At 38.7% G+C, this 24,583-nt stretch overlaps 2 protein-coding genes across 2 annotated transcripts in view; both read left to right on the top strand.

The window, feature by feature from the left end:
- The window catches only part of LOC106552207 (germinal-center associated nuclear protein), an 86,292-nt gene extending 83,643 nt beyond the window's left edge, over positions 1–2,649 (top strand). Inside the window, exons 28-29 of the mRNA XM_087716631.1 lie at positions 2–152; positions 1,919–2,649. Coding sequence (XP_087572757.1) covers positions 2–152; positions 1,919–2,059 — 292 coding nt within the window. The 3' untranslated portion in view covers positions 2,060–2,649. The remainder of the gene's footprint in view (position 1; positions 153–1,918) is intronic.
- A 6,188-nt stretch (positions 2,650–8,837) lies between these two features.
- The window catches only part of LOC148045574 (lanosterol synthase-like), a 49,340-nt gene continuing 33,594 nt past the window's right edge, over positions 8,838–24,583 (top strand). Inside the window, exons 1-7 of the mRNA XM_087716630.1 lie at positions 8,838–8,962; positions 10,902–11,070; positions 12,367–12,505; positions 14,236–14,344; positions 16,576–16,697; positions 19,576–19,672; positions 20,592–20,727. Coding sequence (XP_087572756.1) covers positions 8,952–8,962; positions 10,902–11,070; positions 12,367–12,505; positions 14,236–14,344; positions 16,576–16,697; positions 19,576–19,672; positions 20,592–20,727 — 783 coding nt within the window. The 5' untranslated portion in view covers positions 8,838–8,951. The remainder of the gene's footprint in view (positions 8,963–10,901; positions 11,071–12,366; positions 12,506–14,235; positions 14,345–16,575; positions 16,698–19,575; positions 19,673–20,591; positions 20,728–24,583) is intronic.

Raw genomic sequence — 24,583 nt, 5'->3', positions numbered from 1 at the left:
GATTTGATGATCAACTGCAGCAGTTATTAGTTGAAGATTCTGAGACACTTCAGGACACCTTGCCTCTGCCTCTTTATCTTCCTGAATCTCTAGTATCTATGCCCCAGATTATTCAGCCATTCACCAGAATTCCAAAATCAAGAAGTCCAGAGGTAACGTATAAATTAAAATATAATGGTGGTGGGCTGTAATATTAGACTTTCTGTTCACTTCCCTTGACCACTCTCTTCCTATTTTGAGAATTGGTGCAAGTCAGTTACAGAAAGGAGCCAGAAACAATAACACTAATTTATGTCCAGTTTGTTAGGTATCTCAAGCAAACTGTAAACCTGGCACTTTTATTGCAGTGGAACTGCTGATTAGGCCTTGTATTGTGGCTGCATCAAAGCCACCAGATTTGAGTTGTATATTACCTGTAATAGCAATCTCAAACCTCAGTGAAGCTGAGTATTCAATCCATAGTGCTGTCCTTGTCCATTAATGCTCAATGGTTGACTTAGTTGGGAAAGATGTGGGACTATAACTCAGGCAGAATCAGCATAATATAAAACCATATAAAATTGTGGCACGATTCAAGCATAATTCTATATTCTAGAAATAGAATTGCTATTTTTTATGATAGCTTATATTATATAGTAGTCAGCACATCCACAGGCAGTAAAATGTCAAGATAGCAATAGCATCATAACAATTTATGTCCCACCCCTTTTGTATAACACATAAAATGGATAGGGCTTTAATAATGCTGCCACAATAACATTTAATCTTTTTGACCTCACCAATCATAGTCATTTTTAACATATTTCTCTAATCCAAATATGATTTATTTTGGGCATTCAATTGAGCTCAGTATCCAGTTAAAATCTTACTTGGGCATTACATTAATACAAGGTATGGCAATGTGTAAAAAAGGTATTGTTGACTCAAATGCTGGCATTCTCTACTTCTTAGGGTCCATCTCCCCCCCCCCCCTCATTTTTTGGTTAATGAATATATATTTCCTTTTAATGTAATGCTTAGGTCTTGATGCATTGTATTCTTTCATGCAGATTTCATTGAACTAATATTTATGTAATATTAATGAACATTCTATTATTTAATCAATATCACTATAACATAAATCAATATTAATAGCATTTTCAAATAGAATGATTCTGGCAAAAGAAATAAAATACCAGTAGTAATAGGCACCTTGAGTGCATTCTCAAAACAATTGGAACATTATTTGAACACTATTGACATCAACAAAATCATAATCAGTCAATTGAAAAAGGCAGCTTTACTTCCTGTGGCAATACCTTTAACACCATCAAGCATTCCCTTCTGCCTATCCCAGGCCCTTGGAAAGGACTCTATAAGTGGATGAAAATGCCAAATCCACTCTTAATAACTGGTTAATCATGCAACCAATTATAATAACATCCTGCAAGAATAGATTTAATATTATTAAATGATAATCTGTCTATTCCAAATTCTTGGGAAGGACTTGCCAAATATGATTATGTAACCCAGTGGTTCCCAAACTTGGCAACTTTAAGACTTGTGGACTTCAACTCCCAGAATTCTCCAGCCAGCAGAGCAGAATTCTGGGAGTTGAAGTCCACAAGTCTTAAAGTTGCCACGTTTGGGAACCACTGATGTAACCAACCATAATTAGAGAACAAACTGTTGATTTAGGATTCCTGTTTCCTCAGTTCTATGTTTTCTGTGCTGAAAATAGCTTTTTCTTACATATGTTTGAATGTAAAAAGTACTCAGCATGTTTGGGAATATTAGAATTAACTGGTTTGATCCAACATATATAACTCAGGTTTCTTACAACCATTATATCCTATTCAAGTCTCTAGGTATTTGTCACTTTTCATTACTGCTTATCTACTTTGATTTTGAAAATGGTTTATGCTTCTCTCCTCTTCAGGTTGGGACGGAAAGGAGAGACATAGATTCCTCTTTATTTGGCAGACTGACATTGCTGAAACAACTGATTAAAGTTAATAAAGAAGAAGAAACAGCTTGTGAATTCCACATGTCTGCTTTGCTAGACATGGTAGATGCTTGATCAGCATTTCCTTAAACTAGAACAAGAGAGCTGACGATGTATGACATCAGACATGAATACCGAGAGTTTGCTTGAAAAAAGCCACGATAGATGGATGACTGTCTGATAATTCTGGCACAGGCAATACTTCCTTGATGAAGTTGAATGCATCTCTTGCTCTTTGACCTGGTTATTTTACTATATATGTATACCTGGGAATGTTCCATTAATCTGAATAGTATTTATTCCTATGAAAGCCAATTGTTATTTTTTATGAATTGTGCTCGTCTTTTTCTGCTTTACAATTCAGAATGAAGTTCTTATTTCCAGTCTACATTACAAATCATATTTTCAAGTTCTGGATTTTATCTGGAACTCTACTGTAAAAAGTGGAACATTCTTTGCATGATGCATTTTATGGGAATTTTATTTTATAGAGCTTATATTAAACAACTTCTAATGATTACTTTTTACGTAGTCATAGTTTCTATGTAAGAATTTACTGTATCCTGTAAATTGTATGTTGCTACCTTATGGACATGTAATATGTGCTATGTAGGCAAAGGCTTGAATTCTAAGAAAAGTTAATATAAAGAAGTTCATGGACAGAGCATTTCCTGTTTCTTTCCCTAGGATTTGGGAAAGGGTTTTCTGGATAATGTGGAATGCAGCAGAAGAGGAGGATAAAAACGTTCTTTGAATTTCCTTAAGTTCCCTCATATATATATGAGGGAAGGCTGAGTCAACCTTGAGCCCGTGAGATTTGAACCGCTGAACTGCAGATAACAGTCAGCTGAAGTGGCCTGCAGTACTGCACCCTAACCACTGCGCCACCTCGGCTCCTAATCCTATTAGGATTGGTCAATATGAATTTTATGAATATTGGAATGAATTTGTGGCCTTAATGTATCTTTTTCATTTGTATTGGTTTCCATGGTTGAAAAGAGATTTGAATTTCAGATGAAGTTACTTTCAGTCATGAAAGAGACTTGAAGTCTAGTGGAGAATCCAAGAACATTTGGCATCTAGGTTTTTTTTCTGTTCTGGGATATTAGAAACCTCTGTTCCATGAGACCCTAGAATTTTTTTTTATCATAAATGTTCTATCCTTTGTCTTCTGAGATCTATAAAAACCCTAATCTGAATTGACTGACTCAGCTCATTCTTTTGGAATAGTTTTATGAAGTGACTTCAGACTTTGTAGTCCTTGACTTATGACCACAATTGAGCCCAAAGTTTTTGTTGCTAAGTGAGACAGTTGCTAAGAGAATTTTGACCCATCTTATGACCTTTCTTGCCACAATTGTTAAGTGAATCACTGCAGTTGTTTAATAATACAGTTGTAAACTAAATCTAGCTTCCCCCTTGAATTTTGCTTGTCAGATCGCCAAAGGTGATCAAATGATTCTGGGACACTGCAACAGTTGCTAAGTATCCAAATTTTGATCACATGATCATGGAAATGCAGCAATGGTTGTGTGAAAAATGGTTATAAGTACTTTTTTCAGTGACATTGTAACTTTGAACAGTCACTAAATGAACTGTTGTAAATTGAGGACTACCTGTATTAAAACATTAGAACATATTTTTAATGAGTCTTTATCCAGAAAATATTATCAATTTGATGTAAATATTCTTAAATATACAAATTATAAAGTGGGCAGTAGCTTATTAAGACTAAGACACTCGGTAACTATATTTATCTTTTAAAACAATTAGCTAAGTATAATGTTTTGAAAGAGGTATTTATATTGTGACCAGATATTATTCCCCAGCTTTTGCATTTTTTCTGGTATATTGGATAGGGTGTATATTTTTTATAATTTGCATCTGATTATTATTCCATTGTTTTACTGAAATATGATTAATACACAGTATCAGCTAATTATACTAAAAAGAAAGTTATAAAGAAAATATATAGAAAATTCAAAAGACAACTACCATGTAAATAAAACAGATATTGCATATATACACATTTACCATATATGTAAGATACACTATTATAAACTATTGCTAGAAAGATAAATAATATAATCCATCCAAATTGTGAAATTGCAGTTCTTACTGTTGATGTTTCATTATTTTAACTTTATAATGAAATTTAAATGTTTCAATCATGTTTAATGTATATCAGCTACAAACCTTAAGACAAAAAAAAATTACACATAAGGTTTGCAGCTGATGATGTACATTAAAAATGATTGAATTTTTAAATTTAATCACAAGTTTCATTGATCCATTCTCTAAGGGAGCTTACAATTATAAAGTGGAAATGTTTTAGGCAAAGTGGAAGACTTCATTACATATATGTTTGGTTGGTTGATATTGAACAGGTAGACAAGTGCCTTACTGAACACTTCCAATTGGGGAATTGGAGTATGAGCTACAATTTGCCTGAGATTGCAGGATGATGTTTGAGGGATGGACATTCTTTGTTACTTGTTATATGCCTTCTTTACAGCTTATATCATTTCCCCCTTTCCCCCCCCCCCCAGACAGCAAAAAACTAGTTCAAGAGCTCCTAAATGAGGCTCATGAAACACAACCGCCTATAGGGCTGCAGATGGTCTGTTTTGCAGTAAAGTATTAAGATCAAGTGGCTGGTTTCTGAGGGATTCCATTTAAAACTGAGCATCTATGTCTTGGATTTAGACCGAGTGTAATACTATGGTTCAGTCAATAAAGAAAGATGAACTCTGTGATTTGATGGCAACTCCTGGTGAATCCAATTTTAAAAAGTTTATTACCGAATATTCATAGTCCTTGACTTAAAACCATTTGTTTAGCAATCATTTGGAGTTACAATGGCACTGAAAAAATGTACTTAGGACCATTTTTTACACTTATGCTCATTGAAGCATCCCCACAGTCATGTGATAAAAATTCAGATACTTGGCAGCAGCCTGTATTTATGATGATTGCAGTGTCTGGGGGTCTTGTGATCCTCTCTTGTTATCTTCTGACAAGCTAAGTCAACGGGGAAATCAATTACTAATGTTACTAATAACAGGATTCACTTAACTGTGGCCAAAAAGATTGTAAAAAAGGACAAATCTCACTTGACTGACTTGCTTAGCAACATAAATTTTGGGCTCAATTGTGGTTGTAACTTAAGGACTACCTATATTCTCTAAAATAAAGTAGGAATAGAGCAGATAAAATAAAGCATGTGTGATGTCTCAAACTGATTTGCCCATATGTATATGCCATCTACAAGTAATTCTCAATTTACAGCTGAGCCCAACATTTGTTAAGTGAATTTTGACCCATTTTATGACTTTTCTTGCCTCAATTATTAAGTGAATCACTGCAGTTGATAAGTTAGTAATCCGGTTGTGAAGTGAATCTGGTTTCCCCATTGACTTTGCTTATCAGAAGGTCGTAAAAGGTGATCACATGATCTTGGGACATAGCAATGATGATAAATATGATTCATTAGCCAAGCATCTGAATTTTGATCAAAATTTTGAATTTTGATCATAGGGATGCTGGAGAGCTCGTAATTGTGAAAAACGGTCATGAGTTGCTTTTTTCAGTGCTGTTGTAACTGAATGGTCACTAAATGAACTGTTGTAAGTCGAGGACTACCTGTACTTGTTTTATTCTAACGGCTTACAACACATGAGAAAAACTATAACTCTATACCTGCTATCAAACAAGTCAGTATGCTGTCTTAAAGGACTATTTGTTATATTCTAAAACATTGGGATAAGAATACACCTATGCTTAGTAAGAAAGCTTTTCCAGAGGCAGTGGGAGACTACTGAGAATGTCAATCTTCTGGTCTCAGTCAACTCATACCACCAATTACTTTCAAGTTGGGTGATTGGTGCATCCTTTTGCTTTTGCTTTTTTTGTTTTTTGTTTAGTGTATGGCACGTTTTAGCCAGGGATCACTGAAGCAGCTGGCTGCCTCTGTGAAAGGATTGTTTTCAGGCGGTGTTATCTTATCTGCAGGATGCCAGGATGCCAGTAGACAATCAAGGGAGGCTCCTTTCCTGTCCCTACATGGTTTATTTGCTCATGGGAATCGAGCTGCCAAGCTGCCGACCTCAGCACAACGCAGGCTCAGCGTCTTACCATGAGAACAATGTCACTTAATATTATACTATTACTAACCCCTTAACAATCAAACTCATGAAGAACTAGACAAACGAATCCATCATGTAGAACTAGAAAGTTTTGAAATGTATAGTTAAAACAATTAGAACAACATGAATGGGGCATCCAGCAATTTGATATATGTCAAAATGCTCTATTTGAGGGAATGCACTAAAACAAGTTTCCAACTTATATTTATCCTGTGTAATAAATAACTATATTCACACCAAATCTGAAGACTTTATTTCCTCAAACTATGATCCACAGGCTAAATCTGACCTGCCATTTGTTTTTATACAGCCCATGAGCCATTAATGAACAGGCAAGTGGGTGGCAGATTATCAGTGCCATATTTCAGCCAAGGGCCGTGGATGCGTGAATATCCTAGGTGGCCATAAAAGCCTATCAGTCAGCCTGCTTTCTGACAGGCTGGCACTGTCCAATGGCTACTGTGCTGTTTGGCCTGCAGTCTTGCCATCTTATACCTGCAAAGACAGAGGTAGGATCATCAGGCCCTTGATCAAAAGAATTTCCCGAATCCTAGTTTAGACCAGTTATGTTGCATAGTATGTTCTATTCAACATGCAAAGTGAAGCAGGACAATTTTCTGTCACAGAATGATTCTCCCACAGAACGATGCTCTGCTCTGAGGAAACATATTTCAGCAAAACAACCTGAAACATATCCCAGTAAAACAAGCTTGTCAACTCATGAGTAGAAATCATAACTGCAGCAAGGGAATTTTCCACTGAAATCTTTCTTTTTGGCCAAACATCATTTCAGGGAAAAAAATACCAAAAAAAAATGTTTCTGAGATGTTGAGACCAGCCAAATTGATCAGTCACATGGTTTTTTTTAAATATTAGACCCAAAATTTTGGATGGAATCACAACTAGCAGATAGGAATTTGTTAGCAGCTATCTTTCAAAAGGCAGTTTTGAAGGAAGAAAAGATTCAAAATGTTCAGACTCTGCTTTAAACTCGCTTATAAATGAGAGCTAGAAGTTCCTATTGCAGTTAGTGTAATTCTTACTTTTTGGACTTCATCCTGTTGTGAAAGTATAGGCAGTCCTCATCTTACATCCATTTGTTTACTGACCATTTGAAATTACAACACTACTGAAAAGTGACTTACAATCAGTACTCAACTATTGCAGCATCCACAGAGTCACATGATCATTTAGGAGCTTGGCAATTGGCATATATTGATGAGGGTTGGAGCATTGGGGGGTGTTTGTGTCACATGATTATCATGTGCTACTTTCCCAGCCAGCTTCCAAGAAGCAAAGTTAACAGAGTAAATTGCATATGCTTAATGACCATGAGTCACTTAACTGCTTAACAACCATGGCAGAAAAGGTAATAAACTTGCACAACTCACTTAACAACCACTTTGATTAACAATGGAAATTCTGGTCCCAATTGTGGTCATAAGTCAAGGACCACATATGTACTGATATGTCTTTTCAGTTCAACTTTATGGAAAGAGATGGGTACTCTTATTCAACAAATGTTCTTGGCATATAATTTGACATCTATGTGATATGGTGAACAATCTGCCTCATCACCATCAACATACAGAATTATTGGATGTCTACAATGGCTTCTTTTAAATAGAAATGGCTGTCAGTTTCATCAATAGGAAACAACATTCAGAATGCAGAATTTAAGATCTGACATTACAGTTCAGGATTCATTTAAGGGTTTCGTGTTTGCAAACACTGCAGCAGCTAGTCCTCCGCCTACTGGCGCTAATTGAACATCTCAGCAATAATGACCAACTTTGTTAGAGATGAACCAGCCAAGCCTCTTTATTTAGCAAAAGCAAATAGTAAGTTCGTTAGATGACACTACGGGCTAATTTCAGTAACTCAAACTGTTTCAATCGTTAACTGCCTCCCTCCAGCCACAATCTGTCACAGTTAGGCATAATCCAAGAACACGTTTAGTTTGCTGTGAAGCTGTAAATCACTTTAAATTCTACAGAGATCCCCAGCATGATGCGATTTTTCACCGGAAGATTTCCACCTGGTGTCAATGCCCTACAACTATATGTATCTATATCTGGAGAGTTACATTGGTTTGTCTGGCTTGAAAGAAGTTTTGCCTCACACCCTGCAAAGGGCTGTAGCCCCAACACATTATTTTTGCACTTAATTTGGAAGCGTCCCTTCTGTGCTCTTTGCGGCTTTCTTCCCATCCCCATTTTCTTGTCACTGATCTGAGCCAGACTCGCTTCCTTCGCATGGAAGCTCTGCAGCAGGCCACATTTAAGCTCTAAGGAGGAAAACCAGATCAAAGCGTGGAAGGGCTGGCGCTCCTCCGTGGCCTCGGCTTTAAATTTTCAATGGTGAAAGCGCCGGAATTTGACTTGCTGAGTCCCTGCATTTCTTTGGATCCTCTCGCTTGCTCCGTTAAAGCCACCAGCGCCTGTTATTGTTCCACATCCAATAACTCGTTTTTCTGTGATTACTCCCTGCAAAGGTTTCTCCTTTCCCATAGGAGACCAACAGCAAGCTTTACTTGGAAACTGACTCCGCCTTCAATTGTACCTCAACTCTCGTGATTGGCTCGTACTTTCATGGGCTTATATCAGTTCAGATCGGATGTTTCCAATAGCTTCTTGGGAATTGTAGTTCCCAAGAAGGAACTGCTTTGGGCCACGATTCACACAAAAGACTTCATATCCCAGCGTGCCGCCGAAACAGTCGAGCTGTGAGGTGTGTAATAAGTCCAGCCTTGGCTGTACTTTATTTTATGCCGGTGCTTATGCTACTGCCTGCAGGCTTCAACCTTAGCTCAGAGTGACAGGATGGATGGAACGTGAGTATTTTGGCATCTCTCCTATTTTAGGATTCTTCCAGAGCTTCCTGGTCGTTTTAGTTTTAGCTTTATTTGAAAAAATCACTAGGATGCTTTACTTGTGGCGATGCAAAGAAAAAAAAAAAGAAAAAAAGAAAAAAAAAAGAATGAAAAGTCCAGGACGTAATTGGTGATTTAAAAAATGACACATTTTCCCATGGTCTGAGAAGGGATTTGAATCTTCTGTGATCATCTACCCGTTAATTTTTTTTGACAAAATGGGAATAATTAAAAACATATTTGTACTGTGTATATATGATGTGATACATACATCATTGCTCTATGCTCTTTCTCTGTTAAACAATTTAAATCACACAGAGGCTGTTTGTGGTTTGGTTGTCCTTTTGTTTCCCAAAAAAAGGTTAATTTTGATAATATTTCATATTTATCAAATTCATTCTTGTATTTTATACATCTTTTTCTTCTTCTTCTGTATTATATTTCTCTACTATATCATAGAAAAACTTGAATTGGTTTGCAATAGCCATAAACCTTCTCTAGATTAAAAATAGTAAAATTGGCAAATCCCATATAAATGGCAGAATAAAAAGATACATGGTAAAAATAATCCCTTAAAATAGAGGTGCCGAGGGAGTTAGTGACCAGCCTTTTTATATCAGATGTAAAAAGGCTGGTTTAGTAAGAATGCCTGCAGCACATCAGCTTGGAGCCTGGATTCTTGGTACTCTGAGCTCAGAAAACATCAAGACCCAACAATTTAACCCTATTCTCATATATTCTCAGCTATTGCAAAGCAAATCATTCTCAAACATGTAAAAAGGTCACCAATGCAGCTCTTTAAATAGCAGTCCCAGAGAAAAGCCGTTTGAGGGGAATTTGATGTCAACAGAGATGTTTCTTTGGTTCATCTATTTGAAGGATTTAGAACTTTGTCCAAAAATAGAAGCCCTTTTAAATTAAATTAAAACATTGTAACTTTTCCCACATCATCTGTTGAAATTGACACAATCCCCAGTATCACGCCATCAGAAGGTGTGCAAGTAATTACTGGTGCATTTTTACTCTTAACAGTTTGAGTATATTAGCTGAGTACAATAGTCCTCAACTTACAATCACAATTGACCTCAATATTTCTTGTTAAGTGAGACATTTGTTAAGTGAATTTTGTCCCATTTTATGACCAGTTGTTAAGTGAATCACTGAAGATGATAAGTCAATAACCTGGTTGTTAATTGGATGTGGCTTCCCTATTGATTTTGCTTGTCAGAAGATTGCAAAAGATGATCATATGACCTTGGGACAATAAATAAACTGTTGTAAGTCGAGGACTACCTATATAAATATTGAACTAAGCCAAAGCACATTGAATTACCATTAGATGAATAGCCCATAATTGGCTGTTTGCATATCATGGTATGATTAATAGAAGGGATGCAAATGCTGAGATGCAGGAATGGGGCTGAATCCTCCACAAACCAAGCAGCTTCGCATTGGAAGCATACAGGGAGAAACAGTAGAGGTTTTATTTCCTGATTTAATTTTTTATTGGATTTTGAGATTAAACAGATATAGACTAACAGAAAATTGGAAGGGACCTTGGAGGTATTCTAGTGCTCAGGCAGAAAACCCTATATCATTTTAGACAAATGGTTGTCCAGTTTTTTCTTAAAAACTACCACTGTTGGAGCATTCATAACTTCTGGAAGAAAGCTGTTCTACTGATTAATTGTTCTGTTTTACTTATCCAATGGGTTTATTTCCTTACATTTTCTATTACATGTGGCTGTAGCGAGTTTTATTTTATCCACAGATAATCCATAGTTTAGTTTTAAGCTGGAATCCTAAAAAACAAGTTTCAGACACTGCTTGGACATTTTTCATTTGCAATGCTAGGATGAAGGCTTTACCTAGGGTCTCTCTTTTGCTTTTCACCCGTTAGATATTTACGGAGAAGAGGAGGCCCATATAAGACAGAACCAGCCACAGACTTAACCCGCTGGCGTTTGAGTAATGAAGAAGGTCGGCAGCGGTGGCGATATCTAGCAGATGGCGAGGGTGTGGAGCGGGAGCAGACTGCACTGGAGGCTCATTCTCTAGGGCTGGACACAGTAAGTGACTGATGCTGTTGTGAATATGAAATAGGAGGGGGATGGACAGCTTGCAAAACTCAGCAATTTCCTTCAAGTTCAGTCTTTAGGGAGCAGGACAGCTTGTCTGTTGCAAAATATTTCTGTACTCTAGCAGACATGGAAGAGAGCAAATTCATAGTGCATCTTTGGGTCATGTGAGGCACTGTGAAGATCTGTGGAGCTCTACTGTTAACATGAGTATCCACGAATTGTCCCATGACGCACATTGTCTTTGCAAAAGGGAAAATGGTAATGGTGGGAGAGCGCATCATATTTTTGGGAAGCTTGTCTGTTATTAATTTCTTTTGGAAAAGGGCAAATATGGTGAAACCGATTTGCTTGACAAAAACCTCTGAAAGGACAAAACTATAAGAAGATGTGATGGAGTCAGATGGTTTATGTATACATGTCAGTGCTGGCCCTCTGTAAATTGGAGAAAGGATGCAAAAGCAATCTACGCCTCTCTTTTTAGAAAGATACCATCTGAAATACATGACTTATACTGCAGATTCCAACTTTTATTTCTAGTCGTCTGTAATTAGAAATATTACTTTCCAGTATATACAAGAAAGTGCTTGAAGAAGGCTCATATTCCATATATTTCTCTTACCAATATCTTTCAGTGTTTCAGGCATCAGTGTGTTGGATCTGGGTCCAGAAGCAATATTCAGCAGATTCTCACAAGGTGAAAGAGGATACTGCCCTTTAGGAAGCATACAGATACTGGCTGGTTCCATAAAACAATAGATTAGATGAAAGCAGGGCTAGATAACCTGTGATTTATCATACAGTAGGATTGGTCTAGTGCTTAAGGCATCAGGCTAGAAAGTGTGAAACTGAGTTCTAGTCCTGCATTAGCCATTAAAGGCTACTGGATTACCTCAAGCCAAGCATCCTCTCTCCACCCAGCTCACCTCACAGGGTTGTTGTAGGGAAAATAGGAGGAGCAAGGTGTTCTGAATATGTTCAATTGTTTGTAAAAACTAGTAAACAAAGAACAAGTAAACAAATTCACTATGAATCTTTTCTGGCTGGTATCAGAACTGTTTTTGGTTTGCCTAGAGAGCAAATCCAAGGTCAGCTGCTATCCTTTCCGTTGTACCAGAATCAGGGAGAGAGAGCAGTTAAGTACCCCTCCATACGTTGTACTGCTTGAATAAAGCAGTAGACTTCAGTGAACATCTTTATACATATGCCAGTTCCCTTTAGACTTTTATGGACCTACAGTCTGGTCATTTATATTACTTTTTGGTTCCAATTCTTTCTCTTTTGCAGACTAAAGTCTTCCCAATCTTGCCTACAGCCTGTACTGCAGAAGAGGCAGCGCTAAATGGGATGAAATTTTTTGCAGGCCTCCAAGCAGAGGATGGTCATTGGGCTGAGGATTATGGAGGGCCTCTCTTTCTGTTGCCAGGTATTATTACAAGAAAGGTCCCAGTAGCTCCTTCTCACAGATGGTCATGCATTGGTCAGATGATCAGTGTTTTGTATCAAAGGCAAAAAATCTACTAAGCTACATTGGTTGTAGCTACTTCAGAATTAATTACCATATTTTTCAGAGTATAAAACGCACCAAAGTATAAGACGCACCAAGGTTTTGAAGAGGCAAATTTTTAAAAAAGTAGGTAGGTAGATAGAGAGAGAGGAAGAGAGAGAAATACAGTAAGTAGGTAGGGAGAGAGAGAGAGAGAATAGGTAGGTAGGTAGGTAGGTGGATAGAGGGGGAGGGGGAGGGAGAGAGAAATACAGTAGGTAGGTAGGAAGAGTGTGTGTGTAGGTAGGTAGGTAGAGGGATAGAGAGAGAAATAGAGAGAAATACAGTAGGTAGGGGAAGAGAGTAGATAGAGAGAGAGGGAGGGAGAAATACAGTAGGTAGGTAGGGAGAGAGAAAGAAAGTGTAGGTAGAGGGATAGAGAGAGAGAAATAGAAAGAGAGAGAGAAATACAGTAGGTAGGTAGGGAGAGAGTAGGTAGGTAGATAGATAGAGGGATAGAGAGAGATAGGGAGGGAGAAATATAGTAGGTAGGGATAGAGTAGGTAGGTAGATAAAGGGAGAGAGAGAGAGAAATAGAGAGATAGAGAGAGAGCGAGAAATACAGTAGGCAGGTAGGGGCTAGTGGGTGAGTGTAGGTAGGTAGGTAGAGGGATACAGAAAGAGAAATAGAAAGAGATAGATAGAGAGAAATACAGTAGATAGGTAGGGAGAGAGAGTAGGTAGGAAGGTAGGTAGATAGAGGGAGAGAGAGGGAGAAATACAGTAGGTAGATAGGGAGAGAGAGTAGGTAGGTAGGTAGATGTTTCCAGGTGCATTTATCCATGTGCTGAAGAAGGAAATCACTGACAATCTGTAGCACCTAAGACTTGTTTCTGCTGGCACAGCACTTGATCAATGTAATTCTCATCAATCAGTTAAAGAGCTTTCCAAAAGGGAAAAAAAAAGTTTTTTCACTATGGAAACCTCCCAAAAAAAGCCCGTTTTTCATGAAAATGGGCCCTTTTTTTCAAATAAAAGGCATGAATAGCCTTTGGGGGGGGGCTTGCAGAGTGCTCCTGGGGGGAGGCTGGGGGGGCAAAAATCAGCAAAAATGACCCGTTTTTTCACAAAAACAGGCCCGTTTTTTGTCAAAAAACTGCTTATGGAGGCTTATAGAGTGCTGCTGGGGGGGGGGGGAGAAAACCACCCATTTTTTGCTTATTTCTGCCCTCCCTAGCCCCCAAGAGCTCTCTGAAAGCCTCCATAAGGGTATGCACGGCCATTTTGGTGAAGGGTTGGGACTTCAGGAGGCAAAAAATGCTGTATTCGATGTATAAGATGCACCCAGATTTTCAGTCTGTTTTTTTGAGGAAAAAAGGTGCGTCTTATACTCTGAAAAATACGGTAAATGTTTCTCTACATGCTACCAATTACTGACTAATAGTTTAAAAGGAATAGATAACTAGAACAAATTGGCTCATGACAGTGGTGAGTTTAAAAGACAGGTCTGTCTCCAGGCCTCTTGGAATCTTTTAAGTCTAAGCATTCCAATCATTGGATTTCAGCAGAAGCTCAGAGACCATTCATTAGTTCAACAGTTTGTTGTTGCTGCCTGAAAAGGCTTTCCATCCTTAACTGCATTTTTCTACCTTCTGGTCTTCTTCCAACAGGACTTCTGATTGTGTGCCATGTTGCTAAGATTCCACTCCCAGAAGAAAGTAGGAAGGAGATTGTGCGTTACTTGCGTTCAGTGCAACTCCCAGATGGAGGATGGGGCCTGTGAGTAAAGCTCAAAAGCCATTGCTTCAGAAGGACTTTCGCTATTTCTTTATCAGTGGTGGTGGCAGTAGCACTAGCAACATTTCAGTTCTCCTCAGCCTAAATAGAGATGTCCCTGATTGTTTTTTTCAATTGTAAATATCTTACAGCCACTCCTTTTTCCAGCTGGCAAATGCCATCCTGGTTCAGAAGGGACTGATATGCCGCTCTTGGTGTGGGCAGTGTGAATTCATAAGCATATTACACAGTGGCATATTATACATGTTTGAACCAAAGGCGTAAAAAGGCAAACGCTCTTATTGCTGATGGGCATCAATGCCTAGCCAATTACTTCAGGAGCAAATGGTTGGGATTCCTAAGGAGAAGATGATACCTGTTTCAGGAATTGGCCAAGAGTGTTTAGTGCCTTAAGAAATCAGTAAGAAATCTACATTACTTTGCATTTTGAAAGGGTAGTAGAAATTTGTTATCTTGCAAAAATCTACTATTTCAGTGAAATATTTTATGAAACCTTGGAGAATCTTTCTCAGTCTTGGCATACTGCAACTATCATAAATATAAGTCAGTTGCCAAACATCTGAATTTTGACCATGTGACCACAGGGAAACTGCAATAGTCATAAGTGTGAAAAATGGTTATAAGTCACTTTTTTCAGTTCTTCTGTAACTTTGAACGCTTACTAAACAAATGGTTAGTTGAGAATTATCTGTATAGTTATTTCTAACATTTTTCTATCTCTAGGAAATATACAAGACATCAACTTGAACCAAAAAAGCTTGAGCATAATCTGTGCTTTTTATCCCTTACCTCCTTCCCTGCCAGTACTTTGTTTTATCCAATTTATCTGCTATTGCAATGGCCTGTAGCTTACTCTGTTTTGTATCTTATATATGTCTTTTATCATGTTGACTAATTTTTATTAATTTGGGGGCTCCGACATAGTTCACACCTGTGTTTATTAATAACATTTGTCCTGTCATAATCCACACTAATTTAAATATAAGCATAGATTTCCCTTTACATAAAACACTACTTTCTTAATAACTGTTCAGTAATTCTAGCGTCAAGATTGACAGATTTTTTATGAAGCCAAGAGGGGATAGACTGGACAATCATTTGACTGGGATAGCATAAGGCTTCTGCCTTGAGCAGAGGGTTGGACTAGAAGACTTCTGAGGTTCCTTCCATCACTATGATTTTATTACCAAAATGGTATAAAATAAAGGCAGAGGGAATGACTTTGGTAGAAAAAAAAGTATGAGAATGAGGGGAGGGCTTAGAACAGACAGTGGCTTTGTTTGGAATAGGTGGAAATTCTGTTGCTTAGTCCTATTTATGCTTCTTAAACCCCTTAAACTCAGCAAATGAAAATGATATGAATTTCAGGAAGACTTCTTAATGCTAGTTTAATGTGTAGTCTTGAAAACTATAAAAATAACTTCCAGACAAATTTATAGCAGATCAATTAAGGTGGAGTTACTTTAAAATGTTTCCTACCCACCTATGGGCTGGGAACTCCTGGCTGGTTCCTGCAGTTGTTTCCAATGCTTCTTCTAACAGATACATTAATTGTAGCTATAGATAGTGAAATGTCCAGACTTCTTTGTTTTCTTTTTAAAGCTATCCTTCCTATAGTTATATTTCTTGGAAAGAAATTTTAGATTTATTACATTGTTAAAATGCGTTAATAGCTTCCTTTCACAAATGAGGTTGAGGAATGACTTTCTGTCTAAAAGACATTGTCTTCTGTCTTCCACATTGTCTAGAAGGTGGAATGTTTAATTAATAGAAGAGAGAAAGAAACTCAAAACAGCCCAGATAACACCATATTCCTAATATTTATATGGCATTTATATGGCTTGGATGAATAGGAAACAAATCCATAGAGTTGTTATCACTAGTGCTCATTAAACTTTACTTCTCTGATTTATCATTTGAATGCTTAGGGATTATAGTATTAATTTTTCCTATTTCTGGTGAATTGATTCTGCAAGCAAACTGTAATTCTACCTAATCTCAATCTGCAGCATTATATTTCTCTCTTATGCATTTAAAATAAAACTCTAAAATATAGCCATTGTTCATCAAGTTGTAATAAAATTACTCCATGCTCTTTTATTTTGCCTTCGTTGGTTTAATCAGTTCTTAAAAATTCACAGAACTTGAAGTACAGTTGGGTTTTCTTGTGTGAACACATCTACCTAACACTTTTCTTGTTTGTTGTCTATTAGACACATTGAGGACTTGTCTAAGGTATTTTCTACTGCTCTGAACTACACGGCCATGCGTATTCTTGGAGTCAGCGCTGATGATCCAGATTTAGTGAAGGCTCGAAATAACCTCCATAGCAAAGGTGAATGACCAGCTGGAGCCTGGAAGTAAATGTGGCTTTTATTTTTCATTTTACCCTCATTTGATGCCTTTGGAAAAAAGGACTCTCTGCTTACAGAATAATCGCAAATTATGGTTTATGTGTTTATGGATTAAGTTGATTTCACCTCTTAATGACCATATTGGTACACTGTCTTTAGAAATATTTATCCCTATTCTGGCCCTTCAGGCCTTCCTGTCTTCAGTGTCTTTATTAGTGTCAATACCACTTCTTGTCATTTGTAACAGCTTTCTGAAACTCTTTATTAGGTTGCTTCCTGAGATCTTTGCCTATATTTACTTTAGTTTCTGTTTTCTTTTTGGCAATTTCCACTTCTTATTCTGACATCTAGTGTTCTTTATTCTATTTTTGGCAGTCTTTTTTCACATTTATTCTTAACAATTTCTCTGATATTATTCCTCATTTCCTCTGATCCTCTGTCAAATTAGGTTCAGGGCTTCCAAGCAATTCCTGACAAGCTCCTTGAAAATGGTGGATATATGCTCAAGATTGTATCATAGAAACAAGTTGGCTTTGTTCTTATGCTTTAGATTAGTTTGGAACTTATTCATTTTATTTGTCTTGTATGCCGCCCACTCCCGGAGGACTTGCACATGAACAGTTCATGATCTGTTCCATAGTGAGTGTCTGGCCACATTTTTGCTCTTGTAGCTGAGTCTTCCACATCCTTCTGTCAATAGCATAGTTATTTTCATTTTTGTATTCATCTTCTATGATGTCCAACACTTTAAATGTTTGAAGATTTTGATAGCAGTGAAGTAATTAGATTGCCAGAAACTGGTACATTGTTCTGTTCTTGAAGGAGAAGGAGTGGCAGAACCTGGAGGCAAGTCAAAAGAGGAATCAGCCTAGAGTGTTTACATAATCACAAACAGACTAAATCCACCTTGTCTTGAATTCCGTTGACTTTATCTAGTGGCAAAATAGTGCTAAAGTTTAGTTGAGTAAATTCCTGTGCATAAGCATGAATTGTAATAAATCAGTTTAATTGGAACTTCATGTGTGCTCCTGTCATTCATACCTGACCATTCCAGTTCAGTTTCCTAAGTCGTATAGTCCAACTATATTTTCTTCATCATGATTTCCACCATTGACCACCATTTCCACCATTCCAATCTCCAAATAGCACATTTTGTTTGCATATTCTACTGATTTCACATTAAACTGGATCATAAAACTTGTCCATAAAATTGGACAAGGTGGTCCAAACACTGGACCATAAAATTTCCTCTTTTTCTGCATCAGTGGTTGGAGAATATACTTGGATAACCTTCATATTAAAAGGTTGTACAGGAAGTGTAATGGCTAATATTTGATCATTGCTACATTATGCCCAAATACTACTTTCACTAGATCCTTCCTGATTATGAAAAAATGCAATTTCTTTGTTTTTGTGTCCTGGGTAGTAAACAGTATGGTCAACTGGCTGAAAATATCCAGTTGGCATTCATTTTAATTTGCTGATGCCAAAGACTTAAACATATAGCAAATACATTTCCTATTTCATTGTTTTGAGCTTTCCCATGTTCAGGAGGACTTGAGGGGGAATATTACATTTTTACTTTAGATTTTTCAATGCATTCTTGATTCTCTGTGATCATGTTTGTTATTATGAAAATCTAGGAGAAGAAAAAAAGATCAGCTTGATGCCAACCTGCCTCCTTTTCTAAATATCTAACTAAGAGGTTCCTCTGGTTTTCAGATGATATTTTCAGATGATTGAAGCTGCTCAGTAATTAACATGCCTAATGCTGTTCATTGATTAATAGTTTGCTATTTGCAGGAAATGGGAATGATTATGTGACCACTTGTGAATTAAATGTTACTTACATTATTCAATTTTCCTAGTGTAACGGCTCCTCTCCTAACTTGAGAAAGTAAAGACTCTTGAAACTGATTATTTCAAAAGGAACCTTTAATCAAGCAGGATGGAAACCATTAGAAGCAAAGCAGCACCTAAAAACCTTTAGGCCATGCAAATGGGATTAAGCTGATAATGACCCCTCTCCTTTGTCAGAATGCAGATTCTGACCAATATACAAGTGTGAAGATGCTTCCTTAACTCTTCTGCCCTGGGAGTCAATAAAGCACACGTTCCCATGGCTATCTCTAGTTAGACATCAAAGTTATATATCCTACATGGCTACCATAAACATCCCTCGAGAGATGTTGGGACCTTCAGTCTCCCGGTGACAGGAAACCAGTTGTAAAGTTGTAAAACTCAGTTGTTTCAGATGTAGCTAATGATTTAACTACGAGGCTCCCCTCCTCCCAATTGAATGGCAGTATCACTTTTAGGGATCTGACACCTAGGAAGCCTTTAAGTAGGAAGCACCATCTCTTCTTTCCTAAGAGTTCCCTGTTTTACTTAGCCTTGTGAGTAGATTTGTTCTTCTGGTCTACTCCAATGAATAGTAGGTATTTGTATTAGTTCTATGGGAGGTAAAAAGTTACTCACTAGCTCTTTCTTGCTTTCTCTCTGACTGAATAAATTGAAGCCACTCTTTTACTTTTTGTTTTCTACTGTATGTTGTACATTTTCCTGGGCAGAAACTTCAGGAGATATGAAAAGTCTATCTGTAAAGAATGACTCATAAAAACTGTTGTTATGAACAGGGCTAATGGAAAAAGAGGAAGGATGAGGCCAGACTATTTGGTAGCAGTGTCTTTTCGGGACTGAGAAGGCAAGACATACCACATAGGCGGAGGGAAAAAGGAGAACCGTAGCTCTTAAATGGATCATTTCTCCCCTTTCTTTTCCTCTGTAATAACTATGAACTGTTTATGTTTTATAAAGTTGTCAGCTGTTTTGATATTATTCTGTTTTGGAATTCTTCAGGTGGTGCTGTAGGAATCGCTTCCTGGGGTAAATTTTGGCTGGCTGTCTTGAATGTCTACAGTTGGGAAGGAATGAATACGTTGCTTCCTGAGATGTGGTGTGTAAATCATCATCAAGAAAATTATACCCAGCTTCTGTCTGTGTTCGTTATATGGATGGATGCACTTGACCCAAAAAATTCCCAACCCTGTTTACCATCCCCCCTTCCAAGACACAAAGGTTTCTTAGAATTTGCACATGCTCTTTGCAAGTCAGTTAATTTCCTATTCATTCAGATCAGTTTATTATATTTCAACCCATGTTCCAGATTATCCCCCCTATCTCCTTCCAAAACAGACCACTTGTAAGTTTAAACTGCTGAAAATTTATTTATGAGGTAAGAGGTATAGGGAAAGCTTCACAATGAATTCTTAGTTGTATTTTCATGGTGAGACTGAAGAAGTCACATTATTAATGGAATCTGTTTCAGTATTTAATATGAGGACTTTTTCCCTGGGCTCTTGAATGTCCTCCTTTACTTTCTCTTCTGTTTTCTTTTCTACAAGCTGAGGAGGAATTTCCTATATTTACTTTTAAAAATTCACCACAATGTTTAAGATTAGAATCTAATACCCCCTCCCCACAAGGAGTGTATGGAGCTTTAAGCACTACCAAATGGCTTTCTAAACTTGTCTACCAATTAGAGTAGCAAGAGTAAAAAGGGCCACTATATCACAGTTTTCATCTAAGACCAAAAGAGTACAACCTGATTCCAGTATTTTTGATACTGTCCCCAAAGGTGAAATTATTTATACACTGGACAACTTCATGGAGGCTCTTTGAGGTCTGATAATTGCTAGAGATGGGCATGCCAGTGGCCAATTTTTCAAAGCCTGCTGGATGAAGTGTGTTTAGGCAGCCACTCCATGTTTTGTTGTCATGATCTTTTTGCATTTCCTACAGTCAAGTTGTTACATTGTCTTTGCAGGCAATCGTCCACTGTTACGAGCTTTTCCCTTCTTTCCACTTCACAATAGGTTGTTTCCTTCATGGATGCCAGCTAACCCTTCCACACTTTGGTGTCATTGCCGCCAGGTTTACCTGCCAATGGCCTACTGCTATGCTGTCCGCCTCACTGCAGAAGAAGATGAACTTATCTTGAGCCTTCGACAGGTATTTCCCAAAGCATAACTTTCCTATTAGTCCAATGACTTTCAATTTCAATGGAATCTCTGATCTTGTTTAAGATGCAAGGTTGGGCCAATTTTCAGTTTCCCAGTCCCCAAAGGATTCCAAAATTGAAATGTAGGAAAATGCCTTTTGATCCCCCCCCTCTTTTTGCGCTCTCTCTCTCTCTCTCTCTCTCTCTCTCTCTCTCTCTCTCTCTCTCTCTCTCTCTCTCTCTCTCTCTCTCTCTATCTCTCTATCTCTCTATCTCTCTATCTCTCTATCTATCTATCTATCTATCTATCTATCTATATGGTGTACATGCTTCAAAAATTATTTCAAAGCGGTATTATGAAATGCATGGGATTAAGGCATCATTTTAAAGCAGCTACATTTTTCAGGCTTCCACACATTCAGCTCATTAAAGCACCCCTGTATTTAGTGCTGCTTTAAAGAGATGCTGTGCTTGTGCTCTTTCATATTCCAAAACATATTTCCAAATAGTTTTCAAAGAATGCACAGCCTTACTATTTAAGCTTGTAATTCTCTGTTCATAAAATAGAATAAAACCTCTGAAAATTTACCCAAGGGACTGAATGAAAGTGGCATACTGAACAACTGTACTGAAATGTACACATGCCTCATTTTACTTTACAGAAACACACATAATGAAAACATAGTAAAATCATTCATACAATACTGTATCATACAAAATCAATACATTTATGTATGTATTATTTTCTCATGAAAAAAAGAGTCAATTTTAGTTTGTTTCTTATTCATGTTATGAAGGTAAGTGGAGAAAGCTGGCCATACCACTCACTATATCTAGGCAATTTTCCATGGCAAATGACTTTAATTGCATTATCAAATGACTGACATCATCTTCTTTTGGAATATCTGCAGTTTTATGGTCCTCATTTAATTCTTTTGCTTCATCAGTTGTTTCCAGCACTTTTCCACTGGGTTGTACCTCAGTCAGTACTGATTGGAAAATTGCTTCTGAATCAGGGTCAGGGATTTGCTTCTGCAGACGAACCATAGATTTGGATCTTAGCATTGACCCACTGCAGAAGCTGGGCTCAGTAGTGCATTTACAGTAGAATGTTTTGATTATGCCTTGTCAAGAGGTTGAAGTTTTGATGTAGTGTTTGGTGGAAAAAATTCAGTTTCACATTTGTAGGATGATTCACTTGGGGATGGCTAGGACAATTGTCCACTGCAAGAAGAATGGGCCATTTCTTCTTCTTCATTTCTCAGTCAATATCACTTATCCCCTTCTCAAATAAGGCATCAGTCATCCATGTAGGTTTGTTAAGATTTCCAGGTGACGGGAAGGTCTTTGGGCTGCAGGTTCTTGAATGAGGATGGCTTTGCCAATTTACCGATCACCAAAGGTTTTAGCTTCTCTCCGGTTAAGTCAGTGCACAGCAGAACTGTGACTCATTCCTTAGAAAGTTTTCCTTTGTGGATGCCAGGTAAGCCTTCCACACTTTGGAATCATGTGGTTGTTAAATGAACCTCACTTCCCCCATTGACTATTTCTTTGAAGCCAGCTGGGAAAGTAACAAATGGTGATCACATGACCCTTGGACAGTGCAACTGTCATAAATACATGCCAGTTGTTAAAAAGTTGAATTTTGATCACGTGACCATGGGGATGCTGACTCAGTCGTAAGTGTGAAAGTTATAAGTCACTTTTTTCAGTGCCATTGTAATTTTGAATGGTCACTAAACAAATGGTTTAAGACTCCCTGTAGTCCAGATATCTCCACCAAGAGGCAGCACAGCAGGACCTGGCCCATAGCTTCTGTTTCTCCCTGACTTATATTTTAGAGGTGTTGCTAAATTGGCTGTTGAAAAGAGCAGGTGGAAGGGCATTACAGTGGGATAATCTAATTTATTTATTAAATGTACTTATGAAATGTATGTGACACTCATCTCACTGTAAAAGTAAGTCTTACAGCATAATAAAAAGATAATACAAAACAATTTTAAAAGTAAGAAAGATTAAATACAGATAAAAAACCAAGAGGACATATGACATGGTGGGGATATTCTCTCTGCATAGTCAGCCCCAGCATTAAGCACCCTTATTGGAGCCCTAGGCCAGCCAACAGAGCCAGGTTTTAAGGCTCTTCTGGGAGGCCAGGAATATGGGGCCAACCTTACCTTCAATGGAAGAATCTGCCAAATGTCGGGAGCCATAACAGAGAAGGCTCTTTTCCTAGATCCTGCCAAAGAAATTATTGCACATGGGAACTCGGTTTGCTGTGGCCTAGAGGTGGAGCTCTCGTCTCACAATCAGGAGGTTGGGAGTTCGATCCTAGGTAGAAGCAGATGTAGGGGCTCCTGCTTGGTCAGGAGGTTGGACTAGATGACCTGTAAGGTCCCTTCCAACTTTGTTAGATTTTTTTTTTTTTTTAGATTTTATTTAGCATTTATAGGCCGCCCTTTTCCCTGAGGGGACTCAGGGCGGCTTACAATAGTAAGGGAAGGGGAGTGAAAGACAAAATACAAAAGAAAATGTGAAATAACTAAAAAGTACTAAAACACAACATTCACTCAGTATTCGGGAGGGGCAAGAAAATTTATCCCCAGGCCTGACGGGCTAGCCAGATCTTGAGGGCTGTACGGAAGGCCTCGACTGTGGTCAGGGTACGAATCTCCACGGGGAGATTGTTCCATAGCGTCGGAGCAGCAACTGAGAAGGCTCTCCTCCGGGTGGTCGCCAGTCGGCACTGACTGGCGGATGGAATACGGAGGAGGCCCGCTCTATGCGATCTGATGGGACGCAGGGAGGTTATTGGCAGAAGGCAGTCTCTCAGATAGTCAGATCCACTACCATGGAGCGCTTTATGGGTGGTAAGTAAGACCTTGAATTGCACCCGGAGATCTACAGGCAGCCAGCGCAGCTCGCGGAGGATAGGTGTTATGTGGGCGAACCGAGGTGCGCCCACAATCACTCGCGCGGCCGCGTTCTGTACTAGCTGAAGTCTCCAGGTGCTCTTCAAGGGCAGCCCCATGTAGAGCACATTACAGTATTCCAGCTTAGAGATCACAAGGGCTCGAGTGACTGTCGTGAGAGCCTCCCGATTCAGGTAGGGTTGCAACTGGCGCACCAGGCGAACCTGGGCAAATGCCCCCCTGGTCACAGCTGATAGATGGTGATCAAAACTCAGCTGTGGGTCCAGGAGGACTCCCAAGTTGCGGACCCTGTCTGAGGGGTATAAGTTTTGTCCCCCCAGCCTGATTGATGGTACGGTGGTCAAATTATTGGGAGGAAAACACAACAGCCACTCGGTCTTGTCTGGGTTGAGCACCAGTTTGTTCGCTCTCATCCAGCCTTTAACAGCTTCCAGACCCTGGTTCATCACGTCCACCGCTTCATTGAGTTGGCACGGGGCGGACAGATACAATTGTGTATCGTCCGCATATTGGTGATACTTTATCCCGTGCCTCCGAATGATCTCGCCCAGCGGTTTCATGTATATGTTAAATAGGAGGGGGGACAAGACCGACCCCTGTGGCACCCCATATGTTAGGGGCCTCGGGGACGATCTCTGCCCACCCACCAACACCGACTGCGACCTGTCCGAGTGGTAGGAGGAGAACCACTGCAAAACAGTGCCGCCCACTCCCACCTCCCGCAGTCGTCGCAGAAGGATACCATGGTCGATGGTATCGAAAGCCGCTGAGAGGTCGAGGAGAACTAGGATGGACGCAAAGCCTCCATCCCTAGCTCTCCAGAGATCATCGGTCAATGCGACCAAAGCGGTTTCTGTGCTGTAACCTGGTCTGAAGCCGGACTGGAAGGGGTCAAGATAGTTTGCTTCCTCCAAGGTACGCTGAAGCTGGAGGG

This window comes from Thamnophis sirtalis, unplaced genomic scaffold, assembly GCF_051295495.1.
Source record: "Thamnophis sirtalis isolate CommonGarterSnake01/CBP01778 unplaced genomic scaffold, rThaSir2_p1.2 scaffold_5, whole genome shotgun sequence".
NCBI lineage: Eukaryota > Metazoa > Chordata > Lepidosauria > Squamata > Natricidae > Thamnophis > Thamnophis sirtalis.
This window is presented reverse-complemented; position numbering and strand designations above follow the sequence as displayed.